The sequence below is a fragment of the Staurois parvus genome, unplaced genomic scaffold (assembly GCF_062004578.1).
Source record: "Staurois parvus isolate SC_StPar_1 unplaced genomic scaffold, SC_StPar_1.0 ptg000454l, whole genome shotgun sequence".
Classification (NCBI taxonomy): Eukaryota; Metazoa; Chordata; class Amphibia; order Anura; family Ranidae; genus Staurois; species Staurois parvus.
In genome coordinates this window covers 7,553,511-7,574,315 of record NW_028318250.1, presented here as the reverse complement: position 1 = coordinate 7,574,315, position 20,805 = coordinate 7,553,511, and the positions used below count along the sequence as shown (strand labels likewise).

At 39.9% G+C, this 20,805-nt stretch overlaps 1 protein-coding gene across 1 annotated transcript in view; it reads left to right on the top strand.

Moving 5' to 3' along the window:
- The window catches only part of GNL2 (G protein nucleolar 2), a 70,364-nt gene that overhangs the window by 24,237 nt on the left and 25,322 nt on the right, over window positions 1–20,805 (top strand). The window contains exons 7-10 of the mRNA XM_089688801.1: window positions 3,583–3,741; window positions 8,468–8,581; window positions 12,704–12,832; window positions 14,850–14,954. Coding sequence (XP_089544927.1) covers window positions 3,583–3,741; window positions 8,468–8,581; window positions 12,704–12,832; window positions 14,850–14,954 — 507 coding nt within the window. The remainder of the gene's footprint in view (window positions 1–3,582; window positions 3,742–8,467; window positions 8,582–12,703; window positions 12,833–14,849; window positions 14,955–20,805) is intronic.

Genomic DNA, 20,805 nt, shown 5'->3' with positions numbered 1-20,805 from the left:
GTATTTAATCACCACTGGGTTTATTTTTTGCTAAACAAACGAAAAAAGACTACATTTGACAAAAAAAATATTTTTTCCTTAGTTTTTGTTATAAATTTTTTTTTCATAAATTTTGACATACAGTATCTCACAGAAGTGAGTACACCTCTTACATTTTTGTAAATATTATATCTTTTCATGCGACAACACTGAAGAAATGACACTTTGCTACATTGTAAAGTAGTGAGTGTACATTTTGTAGAACAGAACTTGTGAGTGCACCCCTAAGTGAAAATGTCCAAATTGGGCCCAATTACTTTACTCACTTTTGTTGCCAGCGGTTTAGACATTAATGGCTGTGTGAGTTATTTTCAGGGGACAGCAAATTTACACTGTTATACAAGCTGTACACTCACTACTTTACATTGTAGCAAAGTATAATTTCTTCCGTGCTGTCTTTTGAAAAGATATAATAAAATATTTAAAAAAATGTGAGGGGTGTACTTCTGTGAGATACTGTATTTATAGTATTACATTCTTTGGTAAAAATGACCAAATCAGTATATATTGTTTGTTCTTTGTGAAAGTTATGCAGGCCATAGACGGGTCAAACATCGGCCGATTTTTCGAATGATAAATGAAAAATCGGTCGTTCGTTCGGCCGACGTTATCACCAGCTAATAAAAAAATCGTCCGACTAAATCATAAAGTTCACCCCATAACTTCTGTCCCTTTCAGGTCACAGCTCATGCGCAGATTTTTTATTGTTAAAACAATCGTCCGATTTGGCCATCATTGCCAGGAAAATCGGCCGATCGTCCAAATCGGCCACAAATTTTACAACATAACCGATAATCTCAAAGTGCAAATTACACGAAAAACGTCCGACGAACTAATCCACTAACGGTACGAAAATCGGCCGATTTGTGTTTTTTTTTTTTTTTTTTTTTTTATTCTTTTGGACGAAAAATCGAGACGATTAACGACCCATCTATGGCCTGCATAAGTCTACAAGCTATGGTACGCATCATTGAAAATTGATCACACTTGATGTACTGACTGCCTATCTCATTTATTGAGGACCTAAAATGCCAGGACAGTACAAATACCCCCCCAACAATGACCCCTTTTTGGATAATAGCCCAAGGTATTTAGTAAGAGTCATGGTGCATTTTTTGAAGTTGTAATTTCTTTTCCCCACAGTTATTTGGAAAATGAAGAAATTTAAATGCATGTTTTTTTCTTCCACAAAATGGTAATTTTAACAACTTTTTTCTCTCACACGGCATAGGCGTACTTTGCAATTACACCCCAAAACACATTCTGCTACATCTCCCAAGTAAGGGATACTACGTGTGAGATTTTTTTTTTACAGCCTAGCTACATAGAGGGGCCCAAAATCCAAGAAGCACCTTTTGGGCTTTCAAAGAGCATAAATTACGCATCTAATTTCCTGGCTACCTATCACACTTTTGAAGGTCTGGGAGCACCAGGGCAATGAGCTCACAAAATGACCACATTTTGGAAAATAATTACCCCAATGTATTTTCTATGAGACACAATGAGTCTTTTGAATATGTGTACATTTTTTGCCACAAATATTTGGAAAATGTGGAAAGAAAATGAAAACATTTTTTTTTACATAAAGATGTCAATTTGTCAGATATTTCTAAGTCAAAGCATGGACATGTAAATTTTGCTACTCCACTTGAGTCCCACATGTGAGACTTTTTCACAGCCTAGCCACATGGAGAGGCCCAAAATCCAAAGAGCACCTTCAGTCGTTATTGGGGCTTAAATTACACATCCAATTTCCTGACTACCTATTACATTGTTGGAGGCCCGATGGGAACACTGACAGATGATACTGTGTACTTGTACAGGGACAGATGGTGCTTGATACACTGGTGTGGGTTGGCTGCACTGTGATGATCCGCGTAAAGCTGCAAAGTAAAATCAGCAGCTACACACAGATTGCAGACAGTCTGCACCAATCTCTATGTCCCCCTCTTCACTGAACTTAGAGGGAGAGCTGATACAGAGGCACATGCCTCTGTTTACATTGTGTAATGGCTACGATTGGACACAGCCATCACATGATCGGGAGGGCCAGTCAGAAAACCCATATCCTGATCTGTGATGTGCTGTGTCCGAGGGACACACCCATCACAGGATCATGCTGCTGTGCAGCCATGAGTCTGAGATGACCAGTGGCCAGGTGGGAAGCAGTTAAAGATGAACTGGACTCTGGAAGCTGTGGCCACAAAATGCAGATAGAGGACAAATGACTAGTTGCCAGTATTGCTTGTAGGCTTTCTGCAGCTGATCTTTATACCAGTACTGACCTTTCATGCTTTATTCTGTACTGTGACTCTGTGTGGAGGTAGCCATCCTAGCAGAGGCAAGGCTTTGCTTCCTCATGCCATAACCTCCAGCAAGCAGAACAGTGAGTAACACAGGAGTGACATAACCAAATTTCATTTCAAATGAGACTAGGAAATCTCACACTGTAGATATACAGTTTCAAGGCTTTAGGCACCCTTACCATACTAGGAGATGCACTGCTTTTTGTAGGAGGAATTTAAGACAAAAGTACTTTGTTTAGAATACTGCTTAGACAATCAACATATTTGTTACCTATAACATACAGTAGTAAACCTTCACTTGTGGGTTCAGGTCCACTTTAAAGTTTTTTTTTGGCCTGTGGTCATACAGGACACAGGCTTTGCCACTTGAAGTAGTCAGGATCTTTAAACCATTAACTAGATGCAAAATACATTTTTAAATTCTGTATTTGAATTTTACATGTGACATTCATACAAGAATGTTTAATGAAAAACATTCTTGGCACTTGCTACGTTTATATTTGCTACAAGTTGTCACTGACTTTATATGCTCCCGATTTTAGCTTTTCTGTGTCATGCCATTTGAAGTAAAATGGATGTGGAGCTATTTAACCAGACATTGCTCGGCTGCAAACGTTAAGTAAAAATAAATAAAATTATGTTAACTACATGCAGAACTCTTTTAAAAAGAATATGAATGTATCGAGTGGATTGTATTAAAACTAATTTAAAACAAATGGAAGTTGTTTTGCTAAATTGTTCCAAAGCAAATAGTGTGCAGGGACTAATTTCAAAATGGTGTGAAAATGTTCAGCTAGAAAGTCAGACTGCCTCTTCTGGTTTTGCTGATTAACAGCAGGGTTGACATGCTCTCAGTAAGTGAGAAAAAGAGATGGGCAACACTAGAGTTGGGTAGTGTTATTCTTAGGCCTGGTAACTTAATTGCTTCTTTGTTCCTTTTTTTTAAGTGTAGTTTAGCTATAGTGATATACTAGATTTGCTATCCCATACCTACAGTGAAAAACGTAAAAATAAATATAGGAGCGTGGTTGTCATTCTGTATGTCTCTGGGCACTGTGGCTACCCAACACTTACGCCATGTTGGATAGTGTGTTTGAAAAAACTCTGGCACCATAGATCTCTACAGTATTGCTTGGGTTACAATTAGGTAATTTTCATATTGATTGTCATGTACTGGGTAGAAATGACTGATGCTGAGTAAGTTGTGTTAAAATTGTATTCTTCTTATTGCTTACAGGTAATTGATTCCTCTGATGTCGTCATACAAGTTCTGGATGCCAGAGATCCTATGGGAACCCGCTCACCTCACATTGAGACTTATATCAAAAAAGAAAAACCATGGAAGCATTTGTTGTTTGTCCTCAATAAGTGTGACTTGGTTCCTACATGGGCCACGGTAAGATCTTCATGTACTCTTCCTGCTCCCTGGTTGTAAAAAGGGATCAATCACTTAAGAATATCTGTTGTGTGGTGTTGTGTGTTTTGTTTTTTTTTTTAAATTTTATTTATTTATATATATATATATATATATATATATATATATATATATATATATATATATATATATATATATATATATATATATATATGTGTGTGTGTGTGTGTTTAAAGCAGAGTTTCGGGCATTTTTTTTTTCCTTTTAAAAACACCCCCCCCCCCCCCCCCCCTCCGTGGTCATGGCAGCTTATGCCATGCAATTTGGAATAAGCTACTCAGCCCTCCTCTCTCACAATCAGTATTTAAGCTCCTCCTAGATAACTAGGAGGGTGCTACATATTCATACTGGATAGGGCTTGCTTGGCTGCTTTTGGGCTGGTGGTGTATGTACATTGCATATTCTTTGCAGTATAGATTTTTTTCCATCAGTACAAGTGTTATATACGGTATGTGTATATAAAGCCACAACTTTATTTTCGGTTAATTTTGAATAGCGGTGAGGGTGTGTTTTTTTTTTTTTTTTTTTTTTTTTTGTTATCTGTCTCTGCTGGGCAGATTCACCCCCTTTTATTTTTTGTCCATTGCCATTAGAATAGAAAGTGAAGAACAGGATTGGAGGGGAAATATCAAACTGTGACCCTTGTTTTGGCTTTTGTTTTTTTAATGTTTTAAAAAAAAATTTTTTTTTAACCGCTTCCACGCTCCTGTATAGCAGATATACTGCTATACAGCGGTACCTGTGCGCAAAATCACGTGTATATATACGTGATTTTGCATACTCAGGTAGGGGGGCACACGTGAGTGCCCTACCCCCGCCGCAATTCGCTGCCGCCGATGTCAATCACTGGGTCCCTGCCGGTGATTAGCTGCCAGCGCCCGGTGATTACAGACAATCACCGACTGGGAGGAAGACTGTTTGTAACCAAAACAGTCTCCCTCCCTGTCAGCTCGAGCTCACTACTTGGTCTGGATCAGTGTGCTTACAGTAAAGCACACCCCCGCCTCGTAGTAAAACACTCCCAGCACATAGTTAACTTTTTGATCGCCCCTCACATTAACCCTTTCCTGCCCAGTGCCATTAGTACAGTGTCAGTGTTTTTTTTTTTTTTTGGTTTTTTTTTTCTTTTAGCACTGATCACTGTATTGGTGTCACTGGGGAAAATCCCAGTATCTATACCGCCATTTGTAAACGCTATAACTTTCACATAAACCAATTTACACATATTGAGATTTTTTTCTTTAGCAAATACATTAGCCTAAATTTATGATGAAATTTTATTTTTAACTTTTTTTTTTTTTTTTTTTTTTTGTACTGGACATGTTTAATAGCAAAAAGTACAAAACATTGTTTTTTTATTCCTCAAAATTGTCAGGCTTTTTTTGCTTATTGCGCAAAAAAAAAAACGCACAGGTGATCAAATACCACCGCTCAATTAGTGGGAAAAAAGGACGTAAATTTAATTTGGGTGCAGCGTTGCATGACCGCGCAATTGTCAGAGTAACGCAGCGTCGTAACGCAAAAAATGGCCATCTCAGAAAGAGGGATAAATCCTCTGGAGGGAAAGTGGTTAATATCATGATATAAACAGTTTTTAATATCACGGTGCCCAGTGTGCCATTATTTAGGGACTTCAGGTAGAAGGTATGACCAGCACACAGTCCAGGGAAACTCCTAACATTTTGTGGTCCATATAGCTGACAGACATCTGGCTTAATTAGCTATTTACTCATTCTGATGACTTGCATCGTATACCCGCTTGCTGAAATCTACTTCTTTTTCACAATGAGGTTCTGAGAATATTACATACAGAAATATGGCAGTTCCCCCCCCCCCCCCCCTTCCTGGGAACAAAATATATTAGTACTGTTGGTCCGGAAAGCTTCTGTTTTATAATGACAATTTTTAGTCTTTCAGCCTTGTGGTTTACATAGAGATATTGTCATAAAAACCTGTAATTTCATGGTAGATGAGAATAGCTTTGCTCCAAAACGTTTGTCTGTAAAACCTCAGAATTTGTTTGATGCGTGGCTTCCTTTTAATGTGACTGTTACTGGTTTTTTTTTTCTTCCAAAATCCTTTTTTGGTTGGATATCTTGAATTATCTCAAAGATTGCAAGCTTTAAGTAGTACTTCCAAGCCTGTCTTTAAAATTGACCTTTTCATCCATGTATACTGAAAATACATAGCTTAGGCAGGCCATAGCAACTGGAACAGAGGACCTTGGTCTGACATCAGAAAGAATATGATAAGCTGGCACTGAGCTGTTCTGCCTTGCTTTTTTTTTTCCTGCATTCATGCACTCAGAAGTGGGTTTGCACAAAGATCTGCTTGTTTCCTCATATTTAGACTGCTTGCAGGAGACCTAAAAGTGAAGTGTTTTTTTTTTTTACTTTATAACAAACCATCTCACATCCACACAAATGTAGCTGCCAGTGCTTGGTATTCAAATGTTAGCACCTTCCCTTCCACTTTCATCCCTCAGTGATACATCATGTGGCCAAATGTTTGTGGACACCTGACCATCACACCTAAATGAGCTTGTTGGACATCCAAGTCTAAATCATGGCCTTTAACATAGAGTTGCGCTCCCCTTCTAAGTGTTTGTGGGAATTTGTGAACCATTCTTCAAAGGATTTCTGAGGTCAGGTTCCAATGTTGGAAGCAAAGGCCTGGCTTATTGTCAGTGATCTGGTTCATCTCAAAGGTGTTCAGTAGGTCGGGGCTGTATGCTGGCCACTTGACAAAGGGCCCTTTTGCCAAAGTTTGAAAGCATACAGTTGTCTAAAAGGTTTGTATACCATAGCATTAACAGTACGGTTCACTGTAATAGCTGAATTCAATAATTTGGATAAGTATCAGTCTATTTTGCGGGGTATGATCGGGTGTCCACAAATGTATGGCCAAATAGTGTATATGCCATGTTTTCTGACCCGTCGTGTTATTTTAATTGAGAAATGAAGCGTCATGCCAATGTTTCTACCTTGAAACAGGTAGTTTGATACTTAAAGAATAATAAGGGCTCAAAGTTTTGGGGCTCCTGTGGAGTGCCGGATTATAAAGAAATCTATGTGCATGTGTATTCTGTGCGTCTAAGGGGTCCATGTTTATTAACCACTTCTAGTCCGGACACTTTCATCCCCTTCCCGTCCAGGCCAATGTTCAGCTTTCAGTGCTGTCACACTTTGGATGACAATTGTGCGGTCATGCAACACTATACCCATATAACTTTTTTAGCATTTTTTTGAGCCAGATGAAACTTTATTTTGGTGATATTTATTCACCACTGCGATTTTTTTTTTTTTTTTTTTTTTTTTCGTTTTGTTGTTTTTTTTTTTGCTATATAAATGAAAAAGTCCAAACATGTTGAAAAAAAAAAGTGTTTTTCTTATAAAATTTTGCAAATCTTTCTTCATAAATCTTAGCCAAAATGTATTCATCTTTTTAGTAAAAAAAAAAAAACTCAAAATAGTTTTATAACAAAAAATTATAATTTTCCCAACAAATGTTTACATTTTTTATCTTTTTATATAATTTTTTTTTATCATGCCGTCACCCTAGCAGTACAGTGTCACCATAGTGACACAGTACTACTTGTGAGGGGGTGATGATTTTTTTTTTTCTTTTTTTAACCATAAAGCCTGTAAAAGCAGTCATTTCTCCTTCTCTCTAGCTGCATTCTTGCAGCCATTGAGAAATACTGTGAGAGCTGTGATTGTTCACAGCTTGTCACATAGTACAAGGCTGTTGTGAATAGCCTTGTACCATGTGACCTCTGTAATCATTCACAGATTTCACACGTAGTAAGCAATGATGTCAGGAAGTGACATCTTACTACTATTCATGTGTTCACTGATTGGCCAATCAGTGGTCACATGGATCGGGACCTCACACAGAGGTCCCGTACAGCGAAACTCCAGACACAGCGGGCACCGCATCGCGGTGCCGGGCACTCCCAGGGAGGCCATACAGGCCGTGAATGCGGAGTCCGTTTATAAACGGCCACCTGCTCCTGCACTGCTCCCATCCAGTAATTTATGTACATGGGCCAGACGTGAAGTGGTTAAGGAAGTGACTTCCATGACTTGTAAAATGTAAAAACGTATTTGTCTGTGTAAATTTTTCCTTACATTTGTTTTCAAATATATTTATTACACATAAGACTAACAGTTAAAATGCAGAAAGGCTGTCAACGGATGTCTGTCTTGTATTAGTATAAATTAATTGGATTGTTTTAAGAGCACAGCAGGGTTTTGACATTTAGCGGAATTTGCTTTTGCTGTGGGTAATACTCTTGTTTTACGTGAATATGGGATTAACAAACCCCAGGTTAAAGCTTTTATTAAAGAGCCACATTTTATAGATATATTTAATTTGTCTTTAGATCCCACTGCACAGGAAAATAATTGGAAATCTTAATTCATCTAGCAAGAAAAGATGTTATTGTTTCAAGTCTAAATCTGTCTAAACATGCTTTCCTTAGAAGTATAGATTCAGTCCATTTATTAGTATGTGAACATTAAAGTGAGAGGCTCAATTCTGCCTAAAAATGTAGGGTTGTTTTTTTTCATTTAGAATTCTGAAAGCTGCCTTTGACATCTGTAATGCAGGCTTTAGGTAGAATCTTTGAAGGCTCTGGAATAGACCGTGAAATAGAAACATGTGATGAATATCTGTTCTCTTTCAGAAACGCTGGGTTGCCCAATTGTCTGAGGAGTATCCAACGCTGGCCTTTCACTCCAGCCTTACCAATCCATTTGGTAAAGGTGCTTTCATCCAGCTTCTCAGGCAGTTTGGAAAAGTAAGGCAAAGCTGAGTTTTTTCCTTCACATATACTTTTAATTAGAATATACAGTGTATTGGTATATATATTTTATGTTGAGGATGTGAGGAAAATATATACTTACTGGCAGGTGGTACACTAGGCTACTTTTGATATGTTTACCTTTCTATTTTAACTGTTCTGTTGAATGAAAAGCATATTCACATAGTTCAAGATTAAAGTGGTTGTAAAGGCTGAAGGATTTTTACCTTAGGTAAAAAACCTTTTCTGTGCAGCATTCTCGCCCCCTCTCGACCCAACACTGGAGTCTTGGCTATCTCAGGACTCCCTCTTCTCATTGGGAGAGACAGCAGCAGGAGCCATTGAATGGACACACGGAGCAGCGGCTGGGGAGTGCACATGCTCAGGTGCCCCATAGCAAGCTTCTTGCTGTGGGGGCACCAGACAGGAGGGAGGGGCCAGGAGTGCCAGTGGTGCACCCAAGAGGAGGAGAATCCAGGTTGCTTTGTGCAAAACCACTGCACGCAGCAGGTAAGTATAACTTTTTTTTTTAAGCCTTTAGAATCACTTTAAATTTATACATACAAGGAGGAGTACCGTATGTACTCTCCAGCGCCTCAGGATGCTGAGGTTGGTCATCAGCTCTGAGGAAAGGGATTCGTCCCCGAAGCGCGTCACATATTTGACCGCACTGACAGTGAGAACACCTTGCCTGCCGTTGTAGCCATTGTCATTTTTCTATGCTTTTTAGATACATGCTTAGTCTGTGAGTATGTTTTTATTATTTCATTCCTACAATAAACCTTGGATAATGCACTAGGTGTGTCCACCACCTGTTTTCTCTCTTTACAAGGAGGAGTGTCTCACTGCTTCCAGTTCCTTCCTACATGCTTTATTGCAATATTTACAGTTGGTTTAAATGCTTTCCTAAACTTAAAAAGGTGTCCTAAAACCTCTATAGTTTTTCTTAGTATGATGCTTTTGGTGATACCAGATGGGAAAATGACAAATTTGCTTTGTCACCCTTCTTTCCAGTAGTGCCAATATGATTGTAATGTGCAGCTTTAAAAGGTATTGATCTAAAAGGAATATGTCTTTGACTTTATTCTTTAGCTTTAATCTGTTCCTCCAAGTGTTCTAAGTGAAAGATGAACTTACAACCCTAATTCCAAAAAAAGGTTGGGACGCCATGTAAAATCTACATAAAAACAGAAGGCAATGATTTTGCAAATCTCTTAAACCCATATATTATTCAAAACCGAAAATAGTATCAAGTGTACCATTTTATGAAAAAAATTTAATTTTAAATTGATGGCAGCAACACAAAAATACTTGGGATAGGTCTACAAAACAAAATGAACAAGGAAGAGCTTGAAGAAGATTTTGCAACTAATTGGGTTAGTTGACAACAGGTCAGTAACATGATTGGGTATAAAAAAAGCATCTTTTTCCGAGTGTCTAGAAGTAAAGATGGGCAGAGGTTCAAGAGTCTGTGGAAAGCTGCATCTAAAAATTGTCGAACAATTTCAGAATAATGTTCCTCAGTGTAAAATTGCAAATATTGTAAACACATCATCTACAGTACATAATATCAAAAGATTCCAAGAATCTGAAGAAATCTCTGTGCTCAAATGATAAGGCCGAAATGTAATATCGGAAGCCTGTGATCTTCAGGTCCTCATACGGCCCTGCATTAAAAACAGGCATGATTCTGTAATGGACATCACTGCGGGGCTCAGGAATATTCCCAAAAATCATTGTCTGTAAACAAAGTTTACCATGCCATCCAAAAATGCAAGGTAAACCTTTATCATGCAAAGAAGCCATATCTGAATATGATCCAGAAACACCACTGTCTTCTCTGGGCCAAAGCTTATTTAAAATGGTCTGTTGGAAAAATCTTCTGTGGTCAGACAAATCGAAATTTGACATTCTTTTGGCAACCATGGGTGCTGTGTCCTCTGAACTTAAGGATCTTCCAGCTTGTTATCAGAGCTCAGTTCAAAAGCCTGTATCTCTGATTATATGGGGGTGCATTAGTTTGTATGGTATGGGCAGCTTACACACCTGGAAAGGCACCATCAATGCTGAAAGATATATCCAGGTTTTAGAGCAGTATATGCTCCCATTAAAGCTACATCTTTCAGGGAGGGCCTTGCTTATTTCAGTAGGACAATGCTATACTGCATCTATGACAACAGCATGACTTCCAAGTGGAAGAATCTGGGTGCCTAATTGGCTTGCCTGCAGTCCAGACTTTTCACCAGTTGGACATTTTTTGTTTCAAGATGAGCCAAATATTTTCAAGAAGATCCAGGACTGGATAGAATCTCATATCAGGCTAGAATGGGACAACATACCTCTCCCAAAACTCCAGCAACTGGTCTCCTTAGTTCCCAGACTTTTACAGAGTCTTGTTAAAAGAAGAGGAGATAATATATTGTAGTAAACAAGGCCCTGTCCCAAATTTTTTGAGACATGATACCATCAATTTCAAAATTACCTTTTTTTTTGATAGGTTTTCTATTGTGAATAAAAAATGGGTTTATGAAATTTGCCAATCATTGCATTGTTTTTTTTCTTTTTTTTGTTAACATCAGAAAACAATTTGAGAAAACCTACATGGTACAGGTATCATGGGAGAGAGCAGAAAATAATTGGTACATATGCCACCATAAATCAAAATCTGAAACGTGTATGATCCTATCCTGTCATTAAGCATAGTTACAATCATGGGAAGTATAACAAAAAATAATGGAGGCATGATGGGCACAGGCAGATAACTACCATCAATGTTGGCAGTGTAAATAGGAAATTATAATAATTTATATGTTCCAGAATTTGACAGCCATCTATCCCATATTGTTTATATTTGTTTGGGTAACTCCTATGTTCATATATTCATTTTTTTTATATGGGAGTGTCACATTAAAAAATCTCACCTAAGACTGTATTGAAGTGGGCTTGTATCCAATTCCATGCCACTGTTTTTATGGCCTTGAAGAGCATTTCATGCAAGAATATAGTAAGAAATGTATCGCTGTCTGAGAGTAAGCCAAGTAGGCATTGTTTAGGGTTGGGGGCAGTCAGTGAGTCCATTTCATTGCGGACCACTTGGAGCCAGTATGTCTGAATAACTTGGCATGCCCAAAGCAGATGGTAAAGAGTTTCCGGAAGCTGAGGCACACAGTGGACACATAGGATTGCGGTTAAGCTGGTATTGGCAAACTGCTGAGGTGTAAGATAGGCTTGATGTTGTATATACAATTGTGTTAACCAGTCTGATAATCTAGAGGAAGCTGTTTTTAGAAGTTTCCAGAATCTCCTCCCAATCTGTCTCCTCAATGACCCCAAGATCAGCTTCTCATTGCATTCTGCTATGTAGATTTTACACAGTGTCCCAACTTTTTTTGGAATTGGAGTTGTAGAATTAACAAGGCTGTGTGCATGCCTCTCCAGCTTATACTCTATTGGTTGTCCTCTGTGTGACTCTTGTAGTCCTTGATATAATTTTGCCACCTCCCTCATCCCCCACCCCTGTTCTCTCTCTGGTAACTGTTGTAGGTCATCAGTTGTTTCCAAGGCTAACTGAATGTCAGTCCAATGATTGGCAAGCTATGCAAAATTAGCACTTGACATGAAACACGCTGTTTGTTTTTTTTTTTTTTTTTCTTTTCATAATTGCACTTTAAAAGGCAAAAGAGTGTTTGAACAATTATTACAGCATAGGTATTGGATAACTATTGTACTGCATTCTGGCAATTTTAATCCAAGCTTAATTGTTGTAATACTTACCAGAAAACAGATTATCTTCAAAGGGGAAGGCAGTTCCAGTGATTATCTGGTGACTCAGCTGTAAAATCTGCTGGCATCCCAAGCTCATTTTTATAAAGCCCCAGCCTTTCCTTGTGCCAAAAATGCAAATGGTGCTTTTCATAGCTAATCTTTTTGGAAGTTAAAGCTATACATTATATTTTTCAGTCAAAAGTTGTAGTCTTCCCTTTTTACATGGCCAGAATCTAGGTATATTATGTAATGTATTTTAGGATAAGAGCATATTGCCAATAATTTTTGACTTTTTAGTTCCATGTAATTTTGGCCTGGTTTTCAGATTTTCATTTTGTCCTGTCCTTGTCACAGCTGCACACAGACAAAAAACAAATCAGCGTCGGATTCATTGGTTATCCAAATGTAGGTAAAAGCTCTGTGATCAACACACTACGATCAAAGAAGGTCTGCAATGTAGCCCCAATTGCTGGTGAAACAAAGGTAAGCAACACTTTTTCAGTACACAGCATGTCCAAACAAATATCCTGGCAAATAGTAATTTGGGTGTGCCATGGAAACCTGTACCTCTGGCCTGTACCAAAATTAATTCAAGAGGATTGTGGTAATTGTGATTTTTGTTTTGTGTTTTAGCACTGTCAGCTATAACACTGAAAGTGGGACTCCAGGTCATAACTATCTGCTCTTAAATCTGTTCCCATCCCCCTGCTAACCCTTATTCTAACTTCCCTGTTAAAGGATGCTTTATACTTACCTATTCTCAGAGCTCTCCATTCCAGTCACCTGATCTCCCCAGTGGCCAGGAGAGAGCACCAACAGCTGAAATGCTTGGGCTGTGACATCACCCATAGACCTATTATGCAGCATCCCTTGCCAGCTGTCTCTCCCCTCCCTTCCCCAAACCCTCTGCTGGAAACTGATCACATGACTGGATCCGGGCATCCTGGGAATAGGTTAGTATAGGTATCCTCCTTCAGCAGGGTAGATCCAATATTTTGTTTTGTTTGTGTTTTTTTTGGGGGGGGGGGTTGGGGAGATTTAAAGTATAGTTATAGCCTGGAACTCCACTTAAAGTGTTACTAAACCGAGGACCCTACTTTTACTTTATCTGGTTTCTTACAGTACACAGGACATGGAAATGTAATTATTTTCATAAATATAAACTGCTAAATACCTTTTCTTGTCAGCAGTGTGTAGCAGTCTTGTGACTTCTATCAGTGTCCAGCTGAGCAGTGGTTAATCTGGTTGGAGGAGTTTTCATTCTCTCTGGCTGTCCTATGAGGCTGCATAACCCCTGACCCTCTGTCTGGATATTGCTGATTGGCCCTGTGCTGATCACATGCACCCTCTCAAAAAAATAAAAGCAACTCTCTAACAATACACACTAAACTAAGCATGTTCAGAGTGACTCATAGAGCTCTGTACTATCAGCAGATGGATTTGGGACAGTAGAAGGGGAGGATCAGAGAAGTCAAGATCAAACAGCCTTTTTACACAATGTGGAGGATTACCCCTTTAGGTTCCACAGTAACTATAACAAGCATGCTTTACTGCATATACAGACTGATTTTACTGTTGTGGGTTTAGTAACACTTTAAAGGTTAGGGAATTACTGCGGCTGTTTGTGATGCCTGACAGGTGAAAGGTGGGCTAGTGGCCTTTATCGGTGACTGAAATGGTGCCCCAAGGGCCAGATACAAGCAAGCAAAGGGCCACATTTGGCCCCAGGGTCGCAGTTTGGAGACCACTGGCCTAAAGTATAACTAAAGGCAAAACTTTTCTTTATGGATAGCGTACAGGAGGATAAGAACGCATGTCAGCGTGCCCAATTAAGGAGATTCACCCTCTCTATTTTTCCCGTTTACTATTATCGTTGAAAGTGAAAGCAAAAGAAAATCCCAAATTTTGGGTTGTCTCCTTAAAAGTAGAGGGGAAATCTTCCAATGGGGGCACTAGTTCTGGTGACCTTGGTCCCCAAGGAATTCCCTTAATTTGCAGGGATTTTCCTCTTGCTATGGGACAGGAAGTGAAGGGAAATCTCTGCAATAGGACACAGGTGGTGAAAAAAAACAAAATCTAACGGGTATAGCCTTCCCATACTCTATCCAAAATGAAAAACAAATTTGTCCTTTTAGTTCTACTTTAAACCCCTTTTTAAAGTGGGTCGGTTGTAAGAAGGAGGATTTTAACTAAAAGAGAAAACTGCAGCACAAGCAACAAATTGACATCCATCATCATTAATGTGCTTATTTATTTGTGTAACCTTACCATGTCACACGTGTGTGTGTGTGACATTGTAATTGCGGTCTTGCCTGATCTAGTTAACGATGATATGACTGGCAAGGATAGCTATGCTGCAAATATGTTTTATTAGTTTAAGGCTGATTGATCTTTTTCATGTAGTCCGCATCAAAGCTGTTGCACTGAACTTGGTTTATACAATATTTTTAAATAATGCCATGTATGACCTGCCTTTTATGTGATGCTTTTCTTTTTGTAGGTTTGGCAGTATATCACACTTATGCGTCGGATATTTCTAATTGATTGCCCTGGTGTAGTTTATCCATCTGGAGACTCAGAAACAGACATAGTGCTGAAAGGAGTGGTAAGTCTACCAAGCATTATCATGTGAATGCTGACAATGAGTAGGTAGATGAGTGGAGCAGGGATGTTGCCTTCATCCTCTTTGTAGCAGTATGCATGGAAAAAAAAAAAGATTTACTTACCGAAAAAATCTATTAAAGGACACAGGAATTTAGAAACCGTGGGTTATACTACTGCTTTCAGGAGATGGGGACACTGGCAAACGAAAAATGCCAGCCTCTGTATAACACCTCCACTGCCTATCATCATGTCTCAGTTTTGTGAGAAAGCAGTACACAGGGTCAAAGATGAAGCATTTTCAGGAAGTACAGAAATCTTGTATCCTAATCCTACAGTACAGGAATTGTAGTCATAGACCATGGGTTATATGCCACTGCTTTCAGGTGATTGGACACTGGCAAAAGCTTTGCCTGGAATGCACCTCCGTCCCACCAATGCACTCTTGTATAACCCCACCCATTTTGCGGGACTCCCATTTTTTTTGCTAGTGTCTTTAGGCGATGAACCTCTTCTCCTCTGGGAAAGTTTGTATACCATTTATTTTTTTCACTACTTCAATTGATACTTTTAACAATCCAACCGCTTATTGCATTTGAAACTCATTGGCAGTTTATTGGTCAGTTGCCTTCAATGTACATTTAGGGCAGTGGTCTCCAAACTGTGGCTCAGGGGGCCAGATGCTGCCCTTTGCTTGCTTTTATCTGGCCCTTGGAGCACTATTTCATCCACTGACTCCAGCAATGGGGCAAAATTCCCCCCAACTGACACCAATGAAGGGGCACAATTCCTCCCAATGACACCAATGATGGGCGCAATTCCTCCCAATGACACCAATGAAGTGGAGCAATTCCTCCCAATGCCACCAATGATGGGGCACGATTCTCCAATGACACAACGATGGGGCATAGTTCTTGTCATTAGCACCAAAAATGGGGCATTGTTTACACCCATTGATACTGGAACTTTTTCTATTCTGATGTCCACAGTCCGGCCTCCCCTAAAGTTGAAGAACAGTAAATTGGCCCTTTTGTATATAAAGATTGGAGACCCCTGATTTAGGGAATTGTACCCAGGCTCCGCAACAGTGGGGCCAGCTTGTAATGTTTGCTTTGGGCACTAGATCCCGTGTTTGGTGCTCAGATTGTCAAGTAGTGCAACAACTGTAGTTAGCCTCAGGGTGCTAAACCACTCCAGGGCCATGGTTCATTTGTGGCACCCATACCCTGAAAACTCCTTCGGGGAGGTTATGCTCACCATGAACGGTAAAGTTTGGTCCCCTTTTGGGAACCTGTAACATGCATCAGGTAAGACAGGATTTCCCTGTAATTTGTAAATGTGTCCTCTTTTTAGACATTGCTCAGCACCAGTACCCCCTTTTTTGCAGACAAGCAAATGCCCTCTCATTCCACATTCATTTTGAGAGTACCCCACAAAGGACACCTCATTTAGCAATGTGTAGACAAGGTGCAGAGGAGCTGAGAAAAAGGTGCCTAACAGCACTTATGCTACAGAAGGATAACCAGCGAAATACTCAGAGTGAAAGCTCACCAGCCTTGGAGCAAGGTCCTAAAATGACATAGCTCTCTTGCTCGAATCCATTGTCATTCCTAGGGGATACAAAATAGATTTTTTTTAATCCATACTGCCTGCTCGATTCATACGCTTTTGTCCATCAGCATCACCTCAAAGACAGGTGGACCTGGTGGGCAAACCTCAAACTTCAGGCACAAGGAGTGGTAATCCTAGTTCCTGCAGAGGAATGGTTCAAAGATATTATTTTTTTTTTTCTCAGTCCTATTCATGGTCCCAGACCAAATGGAGGTATATATTAGTGGACAGCCAAGATGCATCATTTCCGCACATTAACTGCTTTGCTGTGGGAGACCAACAATTTCAACTTGTAGCTCTGCCTTTCAGTCTCTCCTCTGTGCCAATAGTCTTCACAAATGAACCACATTCTTGTCTTCCAACATTTTGCAATCCAGCTTCTTCATGCTTTCGGATTGTTGATCAACTTCAAGAAGTCTGCACTCCAGCAATCCCATCACCTGGAGTATCTGAGACTAATTCAAACTCAGTAAAAGTTTCCTTCTCCAGTAAAGAAATTGCTTCCAACTCAGCCCTAGAATCCATTAAATTGTTCTTTTCTGGCTCCTTGGAAGGTGGTAACGATGGATGATGACCTGTAAATCGTGGGCGGAATCTACTTTTATTTGAATTTCCTGGGCACCTGGTCCCCACAGGTGTGGGCGCTCACTATCAACATTCTGGAACTGAGAGCTATAAGACTGACCGTCTGAATCCCTATCTTACAGGGTCACCCAGTAAGGGTTCAGTTGGCCAACACCAAGGCTGTAACCTACATAAATCATTGAGGGGTTACCTGAATTCATGCAGCCATGAACAGAGAGATCCTGATTTCTCCTGGGTGGAGAACCATATTCCGACTGTCACAGCTATCTACATACTAAGAACAGAAAATTGGCAAGCTTGATTCCTGAATTGTAAACGCCTGGACTCAAGGGAGGAGTTCCTCTACCCTGAGATTTTTCTATTGTTGTTCCGGAAATGGGGAACACCAGTTGTTTACATCATGGCCTCCAGATTCAACAAGGAAATGTACAAGTTTATGACCAGGTCCAGGGATCCCCTGACTTTAGCAGCAGATGCCCGAGTGATCCATTTGGTCCCCATTTAAACTGGTGTATGCATTCCCTCAAGTAAAGCTGCTCTTTGTACACATACATACTCAGATCCCTGGCAGATTAGCCTCTTCCAAACAGGTCAGTCCTCCCCTAACAAGGCCCTTTGTTTAACCCTGCTTTTCAGTCTTTGGCTTTAATGGCATAACTGTTGAAACCCAGGTTCTAAAGGATAGGAATGTTGGTAATTCTGTCATTCCTACCTTGCTGAAAGCAATACATTTTCTACTTCTTGTAACATCTATCATCTCACTAAAATGTCTGTTTTTACTGGGGCAAGAGTAGGCACCTCAACCCTGGGAAAATTTCATCCCTCAAATCCTGGCCTTCCTCCAGTCTACTCTGGACCAGCATCTGGTGCTTAGTTCTGTAAAGGGACTGGATACTGCCCTCCAATCTATTCCAAAAGCCTTTGGCTTTACAGTCTTGTCAAGACCTTTATCTCCCTAGATTCTGAATCTGGTAGGTTCAGTTCTTCAAAGACTTCTTTTTGAACTGACATGTTACCCCATTGCAAGATTTCACCAGTGAAGTGGCCTTTTTTGGTGGTCGGACATGTCTCCGGTTGCTTGGTGGCTTTTTTTAAAGAATCTAATCTTCTCCTTAGAGATTAATTCGGTCCTGAGACCCAAACCTTTCTTCTTCCCCAAGGTGGTCTCTTTTCCGTTAACCTTAAATGAGAACATTATCCTCCCTTCCTTTTTGTCCTGCCCCAATGCACGCCAAGGAGATTTCACTTTATTGGTTGAATGTGGTCAAATTGGTTACTGATTTTCTTAGTGGCAACATCTTCAGAAAAGCTGAATCCTTTCTTGCCATCCCAGAAGGACCATCCTGCTTTTTCACCATAGCTAGGTATCTCAGGCAGTTCATTTACAGGACGTATGCCCTTAAGGAAAGGATTCCTCCCTTCCCTCTGAGTCCACTCAGCCAGATCCGTTAAATGTGTTCTCGCTGCTCAAAGGTGAGCTGGCATGAGGCTGAACGCCCAGTCGCAGCTGCAGTAAATTCAAACAAAAAACCTGGGATGGCTGCACTCCTAACATAGGATCCAAAACGTCTTTATTGAAAATCCATAAGAGCAACACACATGTACAGATGTACAGACGGGAAGAGGTTAATGCTTTTCACCTGAAAATGTGCTTTGTCGAAACCTCAGATTTGGTCTGCAAAACTGCCCACCCACTCTTCTGTTCTGTTCTTTGCTAGACTCCCTGGCTTTTGCATTTGTGAGCTTTTGATACAAACTGATCCAAGCTGTCATCAGAGTGTTTCAGGTCTGTTGACTTCTTTTCCCCCTCAATTTATGGTTGGGAACATCCCATGGTCTATAAGTTCTGCACTGTACGATTTAGGGTAATGGGAATTTCTATTTAGCAGTAAATTCAATATTTTGGAATACAGTAGAAGACTCAGGTCGGTGGAGTGGTATGAAAGTGCACTGAGGGCATTCCCAGCAAAGCTTTTGCCGGTGTCCAGTCACCTGGTAGATAGCACTCCATTGGCTTCTTCCTTTGCCACAAGGGCCACAGAAAGATGTAAGAAACTGACATTTTATACCTCAGAAAATAATCAGGCTGCTATACTTCTACCGGATGGCTTTCATTTGAAAGCCAACATTCAGCTTGTGGAGTGTGTTTAAAAAAAACAAAACACCCCATTGTCGTAAGACATAAGGTGGTTTCAGTTAATGGGGTAAAGCAGTATTAAACCCAGAAATATAAACCTTTATTAAATTGCAGCTTACCAATTCTATCATGTGGTGACTGCAATAGTTTTCTTTTTTCAATTTTTTGTCTTTATATTCACCATGTGAGCAAGGCTGTCAGTCTGTTTTTCAGTTTACTTTAAAAGCCCAAGCTGTCTAGACAAAGATGGTTGAGACAAATCCTGTAAAACTGACAGGGGTGCTTACAATGGTCAGCTTTTATGCATTTATATAAAACCATTATCTCAAAGAGAGAAGCTGTTGCTGTAACTGTTTAAAAAAAAAAAAAAAAAAAGTTAGCTGGAATTCTAGTTTAATTTCTTAGTCAAGTCCATCCAAATCCAAAGTGCATCTAACACTACTCTGTCCCCAGCCTAATAATGCTGCTGGTCAGTTATCTCCATTGCTTCCCCGTCCTGAATGGAGATAGGAAGTGTCCCAGAAAGTAACAGCGTTTTACTAGCCTGATCACCAGGTGAAAATAAAGGGGGGGAAGCCTAGAAAAAAAAAACTAATGCAGCCACATCTAAAGATTAGTAAGCTGTTTGGGATCTCCCTTTCCGGACCATGGTTTCTTTGTGGGACTGATTTAATTCAATTCAAACTGGTTTACCGGGCCTACTACACTCCCTATAGACTTCATAAGATGAACCCTTCCTGCTCTCCGGAGTGCTGGAGATGTGGAAGTCTCCCAGGAAAATTCTCTCGTGTGTTCTGGTTCTGTCCAGCAGTCGTCGACTTCTGGAAGGAAGTTTTGATTTTGTATAATCAAATGACCTCGGTCCCTCTGCAACTCTTCATGTCATTCTGCATACTGAGCCTAGTTGAAAGTCTGTTACCCACAATAGCTGAGCGCACTCTGGTCAGTTTGCTCTTATTTTATGCGAGAAAGGCCAAAGCTTTGCATTGGAAAAAACCCACCCCTCCATCTCTCACATTCAAGAAGCAATTCATCAATAATAGCCTACCGCTTTACAAAGATACGTACACTAATAGAGGTTGCCCTAAAAAATACAAGAGAGTATGATCGAAATGGTCTCCTGGCCCTAGCAACATCCCTAACGTCCCGTTTAATTCCCATTGTCTAGTTACTCCTCTTATGTTCTGAAAATTCTCCATTTCTCCATTCTCCATTTTCTTTAGTCAACTGGGCCTCACCTTGTGTTCATCAATGTAACCCTCTGTTCTTACTGTCAAGCTTGCTTATCTACCATGTACAACTCCTGCAAGGGTACATTGTTGTGAACCATTATGTTTACATTAGGCGTAACTATACGCTGTAAAACTCTCAATAACAGATATATAAAAAAAAATAAACTCCTGCCCATAGTAACTGTCACTAATGGTTCAGCCTGGGACTATACCAGAGCAGCTTCAGTATAATTAGGATCTTTTCTTTACTGGGCTAGGTAGAGCTGAGATGACATAGCTCCCAGTGCCCT